Source organism: Anticarsia gemmatalis, chromosome 13 (assembly GCF_050436995.1).
Source record: "Anticarsia gemmatalis isolate Benzon Research Colony breed Stoneville strain chromosome 13, ilAntGemm2 primary, whole genome shotgun sequence".
NCBI classification, from domain to species: Eukaryota; Metazoa; Arthropoda; class Insecta; order Lepidoptera; family Erebidae; genus Anticarsia; species Anticarsia gemmatalis.
Genome location: NC_134757.1, coordinates 7,585,151 through 7,598,728, shown reverse-complemented (window position 1 = coordinate 7,598,728; position 13,578 = coordinate 7,585,151). Strand labels below are relative to the sequence as shown.

General features: G+C 40.1%; 2 protein-coding genes across 5 annotated transcripts; both read right to left on the bottom strand.

Moving 5' to 3' along the window:
- Positions 1-1,317: 1,317 nt before the first annotated feature.
- Positions 1,318-2,016, bottom strand: Bet1 (blocked early in transport 1). The gene has a single exon (XM_076121340.1). The coding sequence runs from the start codon at positions 1,743-1,745 to the stop codon at positions 1,407-1,409; it is 339 nt and encodes a 112-aa protein (XP_075977455.1). The 5' UTR covers positions 1,746-2,016; the 3' UTR covers positions 1,318-1,406.
- Positions 2,017-3,411: 1,395 nt separating this feature from the next.
- Positions 3,412-12,974, bottom strand: LOC142977644 (uncharacterized). Of its 4 annotated transcripts, none has more exons than XM_076121703.1 (16): positions 12,817-12,974; positions 12,048-12,149; positions 11,877-11,951; positions 11,070-11,278; positions 10,463-10,553; positions 9,584-9,797; positions 9,434-9,513; positions 9,130-9,336; positions 8,909-9,059; positions 8,465-8,642; positions 7,339-7,512; positions 6,439-6,515; positions 6,194-6,331; positions 5,823-5,930; positions 5,296-5,411; positions 3,412-5,151 (listed from the first exon to the last, which is right to left on the bottom strand). In XM_076121703.1, the coding sequence occupies exons 2-16, from the start codon at positions 12,099-12,101 to the stop codon at positions 4,657-4,659; spliced, it is 2,367 nt and encodes a 788-aa protein (XP_075977818.1). In that variant the 5' UTR covers positions 12,102-12,149; positions 12,817-12,974; the 3' UTR covers positions 3,412-4,656. The 4 variants fall into 4 exon arrangements, with proteins under 4 accessions (XP_075977818.1, XP_075977819.1, XP_075977820.1 ...); XM_076121704.1 differs by having other exon boundaries at positions 9,434-9,510; XM_076121705.1 differs by having other exon boundaries at positions 11,070-11,248.
- Between the last annotated feature and the right edge of the window lie 604 nt (positions 12,975-13,578).

Sequence of the window (13,578 nt, the reverse complement as noted above, 5' to 3'; positions counted from 1 at the left end):
GAATTACGCACAAATCCAAGATCAACAAAAAGCTAAACAAATAAAAGGACAGACTTAGTACCTACCTACTTAATAAAACGGCAAGATGCGTATAAAGTAAAAGATTAGGTGAAGCGTTTTGAGATGAGTATAACATAAATAAATCTTTTTCCGTGTTAATTTATTATTGAGACTTTTTATACATTTTTGCTATTATTGCATGCAGGAGTAGAGGTACACTTTTCCGGCCATATTCGATTCGAGTGTAGCTATGATTGTGCTAGTGTAAGAAAAAACATAGATTCACTGTACGAAATGGAAAACATTAGCTGTACCTTTTATTTTGAAAACACTACCATAACCCGCAAAAGACTTTTTGAAGAAGCTTTACTGGGTGCCAGACAGGGAAAAGTCTTATATATACTGAGTGAAGTATTAAATGAATTACCACAGTTATCACAAGAACTGAATTCATTCAATAAAAATTATATGAAAATGATAACATTCTTATATGTAAAGAGCATAGATGCATTAATTGAGAGTATTTCTACTTTGCCTGATTGGCAAAATGTTCCTTCAACTATAATTTTAGATGACTTAAGTGCATACTGTAATAAAATTCATCTTCAAAATGCATGTGGAGCAGTTGCTTTACTTTTAGACACTGCTAAAAGTTGTTCTGAGTCATCTAACACAATGACTAAATTACTGATATCAGTGCCCAGAGAAAGTGTGGGTGATGATTATTGCAACCTGTTACAAGAACTTTACTGTAAAAGCACAAATATAATTAAATAAATGTATTGAAATACTTTTTATCTGATGTATCATTTTATTTTAAATAGGTAGTTGCATAAAAATTGCACAACTATGCTTATTCTTGTTTCAGAATCCAATTTTGTTAACAATAACTGCAATGCTAACTTCAGTTTCTAAAACACAATGAGCATTATCTCTGAGGTTAAGCCACACTTGCCGAGGTTATTCTGTGGATGGGAAACCATCTTATAATATATTAAATTGTGGGTCCCAGCTGTAATTTTCAAAGATTTTTGACAGTGGTTAACAGCAGTAAGAAGCTTGAAAGTCTGACAAACAGTCTTACTGAAGGGGATTGTTTATAGCCCAAGTAACTGGGTTGTGGCAGTCCATGTAAAATACTGATATTCAGACATTGGAAGTATGACTAGGTGAATAAATAATGAGCATTATAATAGTGATTTAAAGCATTCTCTAATAACTAAATTCTTCCATTGTTTTGTTGTACCTTTTGTATTATTTTTTATCATTTTACATAAAAACCCAGGGAATGAATCTTTTTTGTATCAAAAACCACCAAATTGTTAAGATCTTTATTTACAAGGTACCAACATATGGAGCATACTTACAGGAATGAATATGATTGTTTATACAGAGCATTTCACATATCATCTGAATTTCAATATTATATATAACAAAAAGAACACAAATATCGAAAACAGAAACAAATAAAATATATAATAATTGTGATTTCCTTTGCCCAATTTTAGAACTCTCCCCATTGTTTTTCCCAGAAAACCTGAACTCCTGTCCACATCGTCGTCAAGTCCACGTATCAATTTTTCCTGATATCGTACTTCATTTCCCAGCTCTATGGAAATATCTTTCAAAGATGATATTTTATCACTGAGCTCTCCTGCCATGCGTTCGTTTTCGGATTCCAAAGCATCTTCGGTCGCCACTCTAGGAACTGGTTGGTAGTGATACCCATCTCGAGCCCGTCGCATACTGCTTCGACCTGCCGTTTTGCTGATAGGTATTTAAAATATTAATCGACAAAATGTTGGTCTAATGGGTCACAAAAATAATCCTGATAACTTTTGTGATTCCGTCAAAACTTTTAATTTTAATTATAGTCACAGTTCAAATGCCTTATTATCCTTATGATGTCGCAACAATGAAATCATCAAAGTTTATTCAATAGTATAAATTGTATTAAAAGAATTGTATCAGATTTTTCCCAAACATTACGTACTACTATGACAGGTATGACGTTCATTTGACATTTGACAAATCATCACTTGAGACGTCACCTGAACGATATATGATTTTAATTTCCATTCATTCTCATTCATTGATCTCAGCAGCAGGGCTTCATTAGCCTGTGGTCGTAGGATAAAAATCTGAATAATTAATGATTATGTACATACTTACCTTTAATTCTGTATAAGATTCATTAATATTTCAATTAAGAGGTGGAAAATTCAAAATGTCACGGACTTGTTGAATAAGTACTTGTAATGTATCTTATTCGAACGAATACTACGGTAATATAGACACGCGGCAGCGTGTCAAGCCAAGTTCAAGCAAAGGAACTGGCTGGACGTCGCTAAATGTAATATTAAATATTACACGAACCATTTGGTGCCACTTTTTATAACTCAAAACCTATTTAACGTCAACACATGAAACTATGTGTGTTGAATAGATCTCGCATTTTAAATAACAACACTTGATATAGGTATCCAATAAAACATAGAAATAGAGTTTTATACTTGTTCATAACGTTATGTCGTTTCTATAAATACACATTTGGATTTCGTACAGAAGTTGGCATTCATAAGATCTCCATTTTTTTAGCGTTGAAGCCTACTACACCAAGGCATAGATTTTGTATTGAACTTGGCTTTCCTTTTTAATATTTATGTTTTTGGTGTGTAGCTGTGGGTAGGTGCGTTTTATTGAATATTAGCTATACTGACACTCTAAAACATTTCTGTAGGTATTTTTTTAATAATACTGCGGATGGTTTTTGATTTAGACAAGAAATAAAGATCTGTGCTTATATTCAACGGTAGACATTAAATGAAAAATTCACACGAACGCTTTATCTGTTGCCAAACTACCAGGAAGAAAGTTTTACAGTCAGCTACTATTACGACATTTACCAAATCTGGGGGCACGGAAGTGCCCCCGCAAGTCGAGCAAAAAAAAGCGGCACGGCCGTACCATCCTTTTCTCGAAGCAATTCGGGCTATTTTTGATAAGAATATTACCAGTACTACTATCAACGTAATTATGCGACCCAGCTAGTAATAGAATAGCTAGATAGTCATCCCGAAATACGAAAGAAGTATTTTTTTAAAGTTATTTTGCATTCTTTACAATGGAGCAGGAAATGACGCCTCAAAAATACGATGCCGGAGGTGAGGAATTGTCTGCAAGACTTCATTACTACTAAGTAGTAATTAAGACATAGTTAATATATGCTCTAGCTAACGCGTTATGCGTAAAGCTACCAAGCTACGCGGCTTAACACGTTCGCTGCCCCCGACGCGTATTACGAAACGCACATACGCGTCGGGGGCAGCGAACGTGTTAACAGACTTTTGACGTTCTCAGGTACACATCAATGAATATTATGTATGTGGGAGAGAATATTAAAACATAAAATAAAAATAAGACTTCAAAGTACATACACATTTTATTTCAGTATATGTACATTGCAATGATCTTCTTCATTATAAAACAAAGAGCAGATATTCTTACATAAATTTCAGATAGGCATACACACTACCATGCATTTTGGGGAATGTATTGCACGAATATTTTAACACTAAATGATTCTTCATGTCTAAAACAAGATAAGAAATTACATACAATTATAATTTTGCATTGAAATAATTATTTTTAACGTATTTCTCGTCGGAAACATATTAATATAAGTTTATTCTTTATCCTTCGATTAGAAAAGAGGTAATACATGACTTCACCATCTCATGGCACATGTTACATTATTAGGTAATGTTTATATCACAATATATGGATAAAAACAGTAAAAACCCCCAAAACATACAGTATTGTATTAAACAATGAAAACATTAAAACTGTCACAAATGTCAATTACATACACATTTTATGTACATAATTTTACACTAGCATAATATTATAAATTTACATTGAACTAATCAATAAATCAGTCAATTAGTATAATACAACAACATACTCGATACCTTACACCTCGGCATGTTAGCAGAACAGTTATATTCAGTCATTAACACATTATAGTATATAGATAGTACCCTCAAGCTTGCATGGGACTCAACCGGAGAACACGTCATGAATTGTGGTATACAAGTTCAGAAAAGTAGTTTTTTTGTATAAAGCTATTTGTCACATTACATCGTAATATATTACATTAAGTCGTATTACATTTAAATAATTTTAATAACTACGCACAAAGATCCAATTAAATTCAAATATATTTCCTCTAAATAGCTGAATCCTCTGAGATATTATGTGATGTTTAATTTTTTTATAATTATAATACATTAATAATTAATACATTATACAGCAGAAACTTGGTTTTTAGATATTAGCCTCAACATTTTCAAATTGAAATATATTTGCTTTATTTACACCGGTGGCAGATAACCCAATTTAATTTCAGATCTGAACATAAACCGCAGCAAACTAGCGAGGGAGGGGAACAATAACGACAGTCAACCGTAACGATCGCTCAAAAGATCACAAGTAAACGTACTTCTATACATAAAATAATGGATCCAAATTAACAATTATTTATACAAAATAACAATATTTATAATCGTACAACGAAGATTTAGGATCGTCCGACGGCAACGTCGGCACTCGCTAAGTCTGCGCGCTCGATACACTCGCGGCGGGCGCGGCGCGTCGTCAGATGTGCACGGGCACGTGCAGCAGCAGCGCGTCGCGCCGCGAGAACTCCAGCGAGCACATCTCGCACTTGAACGGGCCGCCCGCCTCCGCACCCGCGCCCGCCCCCGCGCCCGCCGCGGGCGACGCGGAGCGCGAGCGGATGGCGCGCAGGTCGTCGGCGGGGTGGCGCGGCGGGCGGCGCGCGCGGGCCACGCGGCGCGCGCGGCTCGCGGGCGGCGCGGCGGGCGCGGCGGGCGGCGCGGCCCGCGTGCGGCGCAGCGAGCGCTCCTCGGTGTGGATCATGCGCGGGCGCGGCGGCGGCGAGGCGCGGCGCCGGCGCCGGGGCGCGGGCGAGGCGGGCGACGCGGGGGACGGCGGCGCCTCCACGTCGGACGCGGGCGAGGGCGAGCGCGAGGCGGGCGGAGGCGTCGGCGACTGGCCCCACTCACGCGCCGAGGGCGGCGACTGCTCGGTTTTTAATTTTCGCCTCCTCTTGTACTTCCGTGGCCCCGTCTGAAACATTTTTTTATCTTAAAAACTTTACGAAGTGTTATTTTTATAACGAATAAAATTACGAGGCGTCGTTTTTAACTTGAAATTATTTACTACGGCATTTTAAAGTATATTGTTATGTCTATTTGCCACGGCGAATGGTACCTGTGGCTGTCGTTTGAGCGCGGTGTTAGCGTCGCAGTGTTGTATCAAATGCTGGACGAGCTCTGCGCTCGAATGCAGCGTCCGGCCGCATACCACGCAGCAATAAGCAGGGCCCCCTAAACAAATACAATAAATAGCTAAATAAATTACAAGAATGCGTTTCACTTTACTTTTTGCATTAGTTAAAACTTTTATATCTTTCCATCACTGTTAGGTCGAATACCAGGATATTATATAATTTAGTTTGAGTGTAGCTGACGATGCGGGCTATGACACAAAACTGCGATTCGACGTCGTATCGTGCGAATCGATTCGCGATATGAATGCGAATGAGCGATATCTCTAAAAAGGTAAGGGGACACATCGGATCACAGCAAATTTGCGTCGCAGCTTTCAGCGTTACGAATTCGCATCGCACCGATTCCCGGTTTACTGGCTACGTTGTAGGCCATTTTGTTATCCTGGGAACAGGGTCGGGTAAGCCGTTCCAAAGCGCAGAAGATCCAACAAGTGGGCGGGGCACGTACCGTTGGCGCGGCGGTCGGGCGCGGAGTGGTGCGAGCGCACGTGCTCGCGCAGCACCACGCGCTGGTTGAAGGCGCGCGGACACACCGCACACGCGTACGGCTTCTCGCCTGCAATTTACATTCTGATTATCTAATAGCCGACTCACTGTGTGTATGCCGAAACAATTCCCGGGGACCGAAGTTTGAGTCAGAATAATGGGTTGAAAATAACATTGGTGGTTTTATTAATACATTAATAATAATAGTCATAAAATATGATGGTATTAAATAAATAAATGATAATGTTAAGAATCTGGATGTTAAAACAAAAAGCGAGAACTGGAATTTCTGCGCCAATTTTTTTTAATGTTTTTGTTAAAGCTTTTTTTAACCTGTATGAATCCTTTCGTGTTTCCGTAGGGTGCCGCCGTCCGCGAAGGCTTTCCAACAGAATCGACACGCGTACGGTCGCTCGCCTGTGTGGATGCGAATGTGGATTTGTTGCGAGCTCCGTGACCCGAATACCTTACCTGTAAAGTTGATTTCAAAATTAACATATCGATTATAGATCGTCAAAAATATTGCCACGACGAAATGATATCTTGTATAACATGATGAATTAACACGAAAAACATACCGCACACTCTGCATGGGAATTGTCGTGAATTACTCGATATCGAGGTATTATTTCGACCTCTAGACGTTCTCTTTAACCTGCAAAAGAAGAACACCAATATTTATACGCGTGGTTTGTGACTTAGGACATATTTTTTCATACAATCTTTCATCGTCTATTTTATACCCTTGGAGGTAGATTGATCAAGACCCTTTCTTAGCGGATGACTACGTCATAACGCCTACCTGCATGCCAAATTTCAGCCTGATCCGTCCAGTGGTTTGGGCTGTTTGTTGATAGATCATTATGTCAGTCAGTCAGTCAGTCACCTTTGAGTTATATTTATTTAGGTGTAGGATACAGCGCTATATGTCCATTGTATAAGCAGTCAGCTGGGCTATATACCGTAGTTTCGGGAGCTATGTTGTATATGTAATGTTATCAATAGTGCGTTTGTTGGGAAAAGTTCGATCTTCAGTTTTCACGAAGAAAAGTACTACAAAATTACAACAACGTAGTACAGCGTACTCGCGGTTGCGACTGTTTCAAAAGTTCACTAAAAGGACTCGCACAAACAAATTGTCGAGCCCCGATTCGGATACTCGCTCGTCCGCATATCGCACGGAGCTCGAGGGTGGTGAGCCGGCTCACTCCCGATATCATCGAATTCGTTCGAGTCGGATCCTGGATAACGTCAAATCGTACTTTAAATTTTAAGACGGCACACTCGAAGGTCGCGTCGCGTCGGCTCGAAACGAAAGCGATCCGAATCGAACGATCCGATCGGTCTCTCTCTAACTCGACCGTACGCACGACCACGCGCTCGCTCGTAATCTTAGAGGACGATTCGACTTCGACTCGAATCGATTCGTCGGTCGGATCGATTCGGAGGCGTATTCCTGGGCCCGGTGGGCTACAGACCTGGCGTGGTCGTGGCGGCGGCGCGGCGCGGGGCGCTCGGCGTGGTCCTCGGCGTGCGCCAGCAGCCCCAGCGCGTCGCTGAAGCTCTCCCCGCACGTGTCGCACGCGTGGCCCGCGCCGCCACCCTCCGCGCCGCCCGCCTCGCTCCAGCGCGCGCCGTCCGCCCGCTTGTAGCTGCGCACACACCACACTGTACCACTGTTCGCTGACTCCGCACCCGCTGATACTTAAACTATCGCTTTCTATCACCTAGATCAGTGGTTCTCAACCGGTGGTCCGAAGTCAAAATGTGGTACGCAAATGACTATAAAACTTAAAATATTCTGGATGATTAATACACTTTATCTTTAATATACTAACATAGTGGTCCCTGCTAACAACAATAGTATAAAAGTGGTCCCGAGCTAAGAAAAGGTTGGGAACCCCTGACCTAGATGATACCTACTCTTGTTGTTTTTACTGTGAGCGATGAATTGCCACCGATTATTGCTTTATTTTTTGTTCAAAGGAGTAGATCTTCGACCGCGTCGACCGTTCAAATGAGACAGGGTCGAGATAGACTGTAGGCAGTAGGCTGACGTATGAAAGTACTTCCCCTGCGCGTTCATATAAACTTAAATCTTATTACTTAATCTTATTAACTTATAAACTTTGATTTTTTTATTTGTCACCGTCCATGGAACACGACATTAATTCAAAAAGAAATAAATACTTCTTGCGATTTTATGTACGCATATTTGGTGTATGTAAGGTACCTCGTGGCTTAGTTAACAACAGCCGCGCGGATCGATCTCTGAGGTTAAGCTACGCTTGCCGAGGTTGTTCTGTGGATGGGTGACCATCTTATACATATCGAGTTCCTCCGTGTTTCGGAAGGCACGTTAAATTGTGGGTCCCGGCTGTCAATTTCGAAGATCTTTGACAGTCGTTAACAGTAGTCAGAAGCTTGAAAGTCTGACAACCAGTCTTACCGAAGAATATCGTGTTATAACCCAGGTAACTGGGTTGTGGAGGTCAGATAGGCAGTCGCTCCATGTAAAACACTGGTATTCAGCTGCATCCGGTGAGACTGGAAGCCGACTCCAACATAGTTTGGAAAAAAGGCTAAGCCATGATGATAAGGTACCTGTGCGCGGCGGCCACGTGTCTCCGCAGCAGGTCGGCCCGCTGGAAGGCGACGCCGCAGTCCTGACAGAACAGCTCGGGGCCGCGCATCGTGTCGTACACCGCCCGCTCCGAGCCGCCTCCGCCACCGCCACCGCCGCCATGAGACAGCGGCGATAACCGGAATTCCATGTCGTCGCCTGTTAGTATAACATTTTAACATAAATTATAATATAACCAGGCGCTGAATCTGGTTCTGTCGTTTTTCCTAAAACTTACGACCGTATATTTAGTGCTCTTGAATAAACATGGATTATTAATTTATTATTTTAAAATGACAACAAAATTACGTCTACATCCACCCGTCACCAATAATGCGTTTCACGGAATGTCTGTATCGCGGCAGGAGGTCGTCAGTTTTCCGTTTAGTCGGAGAAGAGTATAGAAATAGTGTAGGAGCGGTGACCTGAGTCGGAGTCGTCATAGTCGGCGTGGGTCGGCTCGGTCTTGGGCGGCAGGTGCGGGTGTCGCTGCTGCGTGTGCTGCGCCAGCGCCTCGCGCGACCAGCACAGCTCGCCGCACGCGCCGCACTCCACGGGCGAGTCGCCGCCGTGCACCTGCACACACGAGCGTTAGCGAGCGCCGCGCGCGCCGGGGGGGCGGGGGGCGGGCGCGGCGCGGACGTACCCTGGCGTGCGACTGCAGCGCCTTCTCCCGGGCGAAGCCGACGCCGCAGTGGCGGCACACGAAGGGGCGGCTGGGGTCGGCGGGCGGCGGCGGCGGCTCGGGCTCGGAGGGCGGCGACGGCGGCGACGGCGGCGGCCGCGCCGGGCTGCGCGCGCGCCGCGACCACTGCTGCGTGCGCGCCGACGTCATGTGCTCCCACACGCCGTTCTGTGCAGCCGGACATTATAGATGGCGCCTTACCGAGGGCGGCTCTCTTACGCGCGAATGTAGCGATCGAAAGCTTAAAAGAAAAGGACTCGCTCACCTCTACTGGCTCGGGATTCTTTTTCCGTCTACCTCGCTTTTTCTTTGGTTTAACGATTTGATTATTGTCTAGGAGTTCTGCTGGAAAAAAAGATAACTCTTGTCAGGGATCCGTAGTTTAACTTGCACGATTTCAGTCAGTGTCACTCACCATAATCTATGGTATCGGGATTGTCCGGGACGAAGGCGTGGACTTTGAGATGATTCATGAGATCGCACTTGCGAACGTAACGTACGCCGCAAAGGTTGCAAGCGTGCGGTCTATCGTTCTGATGTGCGACCATATGATTCATTAGGGCCGCTTTTTTCCGAAACCGTCGGGAACAGAAATCGCATGGCCACGGCCTCATTGCTGTGTATTCATCCTAAAAAACCATCATAGTATTAATTATCTCAATATTTGTTTGTAATAACAAAGACACAAACATAATTATGGATAGATACATTTTTCATTTATATCAATGTCCATGGCACTAAAATCCACATAAGTATATCCAAGAACAACTTACATTATGTTTTTATTTTCTCAAGCTAGCCTGACAAGTAAGATATTAAATAATCCATACTAATATTATAAATGCGAAAGTAACTCTGTCTGTCTGTCTGTCTGTCTGTCTGTCTGTCTGCTACTCAATCACGCCTAAACTACTGAACCAATTTGCATGAAATTTGGTATGGAGATAGTTTGATACCCGAGAAAGGACATAGGCTACTTTTTACCCCGGGAAAATGACGCATTTCCCGGGAAAATTCAAGTTTCGCCACCGGAGTCGCGAATAATCAATATTATAATGACATTGAATTAACAAAATTCCGTTGTCATGGCAACAGTTTTAATGGCGGATATGCTTTAGCGCGAGTTATATGAGATATAAACAATAAACAATTTTGAGAATATTTTTCGTGAAAAAAAGCATATTTTGTTGTTAAGGAATAATTAAGCTTTGTAAAAAAAAAACATTCACGCGAGCGGAGCCGCACGGGTCAGCTAGTGTTTTATAACTTATAACACCATTAAAATGATACATACCTGATCAGTTGGTAAAGGAACATCTAGATCATTTTCCTCTTTAATATCTACTATTGATGGATGTGCTAAATGTTCCAAGGAAACTTCCACTCTGAAACAAAAGATATGTCTTGGATTGTATGATGAATGCACTACAATTAATCTTTTGGTGTGACTACACATTTAGCAGAGGTTTAACATGGTCACCTATCAGTAAAATCTGAAGCTCCATGTGTGATGGGTTTATTTCCCACTCACAACAAATATTTGCGTGATGAGCAATTATATTATATCTCTATTAGGAAAATTCCCATCAACTATAGAAATAAATAAGTTTAAGGGTTAAGTTGTGCCTCAAATGCAAGTGGCAGCACAACAATAACTTTTACAAGATATGTGTGTATTTGAAACAGATATCAATTGTTTCAATAGTGAAGAAAAACACTGTGATGCAAACTGAGAGTTCCCCAAAACAGTTCTTGTAAGTCTGCAAAGTCCCCAACCCCCACTAGGCCAGGTGGTGTACTCAAGGCTTAAGCCCTCCCCAATTATGAGAGGAGACCCAGTAATAGGACATTAATAGGTTAAATTAAATTAAATGTGCAAAAGATTAGAATGAAAATGTTACCTCTCTTGTCCACCGGGAATGACCCAGTCATCTGTGATGACTTCTTCAGTGACACACTCTACATTGGGATCATCGGCCAGCTCAGCTGTCTCAGTATAACCACCCACTACGTCTTGTGCCAAGTACATCAAGTTCTCTGCAGCCATTTGGTCCGTGTTAGCTATCATCTCTTCTTCTGTCTGTGCATAGATTTGTTTTGCTAACGTAAACTGGCATGATAAGTAAATGAATTTAGTAAGATTGCAAAATGTTATCCATAAAAGAATCTTACATCATAAAGTCTTACAAACCATTACAAAGCTTAAATACTAAAGAAGGGTAATAACATACATCAACCCCATGTAGTAGAGCTACTAAAGAATGCCACTTACATCAATCTCTAATCCATCGAAATTCATACATCTTGCTTTACATTCATATCAATGTCTGTACAATGTACATTATCACACATATCCTATTGAAAGAAAATCACCAAAAAGTATGTGTTCTACTTTTTTACAATGTTGTTTTGATGCACTTTAGTACATGTCCAGTCATTGTTTATTTTGAAAACTGAATATTTGATAGTTATTCCAACTTTAATGAATCTGGTTACTTAATAATATTAAGTCAAATAAATTTGCAGATATTAGTCAAACTGGGAATTATTGACTGTCACATCTGCCTTTTCTAACTAATTTAAGTGCTGGAATACTAAATTGGTAGTTGCATAACTCTGGAGCTTAAGAAAGTTCTCAAATGATAAAGCTTCATTTTGAACCTCTTGTAGTTATTAGCATTTATAAATGGTAATAAAGGTATCCTTACCATGTTAGAATATGAGGCACCCTGTACATTTTCCAGACCCGTTATCACCTCTTCTGATTCCACATTTGGATCATGCTACAAATATTTTTATGTAAATTCAATTATCACATGTGAAATACAGTATAACAAACTTAGAGAAGTGATATTAGACAAAGTACAGTAAAATGTTACCTTAACTTCAACTTCCTCCCATTGGAGGTTGAAGTCTACTCCTTCCCCATCCATCTTTATTTTATGTATTCACTCCATTTTCAGCATGACTGATGTGTGTCCCTAAAAAAATATTTAGAAATGATCATTTGCAAAACATTCAATTATTAACATATTGTTCACTGTAACAGCCTTTTCTGGCTAACATTTTCTAATTAGTTGACTTTATTCATATAATATAAAACAAACCGCTCAAATTTTCAAATAGACTAAATAATTTATCCAGTTTTAGTTTTTTATTTCTATTTGGTGATATAGTATAATTCATTCCTGTCAATTATTTTATACATCGTAAAACATCCTTCAATCAAAACATCAACATAACCTTATCATATTTCTATGTTTCAATAATAATAAAAGTGCTAGAATTCGCAAAGTCACACCCAGTGCTAATTACAGATTAGTTTCCTCGGAAGAAAATCTAATAATAAAGACGTAAAGCCGAAACAAAAATGGTGTCAACTAGTAAAGATGTAAAAAAAAACGCTTAGGTTATCCTGTCAAAAAAGAAGGTTAGATATGAAAAACAACTCTACAACCTGGCATTTTAGATTTTTTTAAATACAACAGCACAGCTATAACTCAAATCCTTACACTCAGTATTTTAATCGCAGTTACTTTACATATCTATACGTTTACATGACGCAATCATAAAACTTTATCGATAGTTCATCATCGATGAAAACAATAATATAACCAAAGTCATTATCATTTTTATGAAAGTACTAACCTGGATAGTAAGTAGCATTAATAGACTGATCGTTTTTAGTCCTAAATAGCACGGAAAGTATAATAATTTTCTATTGTTTGGTTATCAGACAAATGGCTATCTTCCATTTCCATTCCAACCACACCATAGACAAACAAACGCTTTAACTCTCGCTAGTTTAGCCACGAATTCTTGAATAAAATAAATTTTGTCTTGTGTGTCTTCATTTTGCCTTATCACCTTCATTAATGAGTAAATTTAATTTATTTATTATGCATTAACTGCTGTCTTCAGTATGCTATTGTGTTAAATAAATTAAATCTAAAGTATTAGCTAGGTAGGTAGCTAGGCAAAAACATTGTGGGCTGTAACAAAAAGCTAGGCGTGCTGATATTATTTTAAGCAACTATAGACAGTAAAAATGAATTTTCATTATTTTGGGATGAATAAGTAGAAGTAAATAAACTATCGAGAATACCTAGGTTAATAGACACTTGTCAATATAAAATGTGATGTTCTAGGAGTCTTAAATTCTATTAATTATACCTACATTAATTATTCTCCGCCATTTAGCTGTATGCGTGGACTAACGTAACTAAGGAGTATAATTTACTTTTATTTAACAATTCAATAAGTTTTTTTTGGTGTAATGTCGTTATGAAAAGTGAGGATATTTACATCCCTTGTAATTGCGGTCATGAGACATTGATCGTGATAACAAAACTAGTCTTAATCTAACTAAACCGACCATTAAAGCATTGTAATAAAATTTATATAGGTACC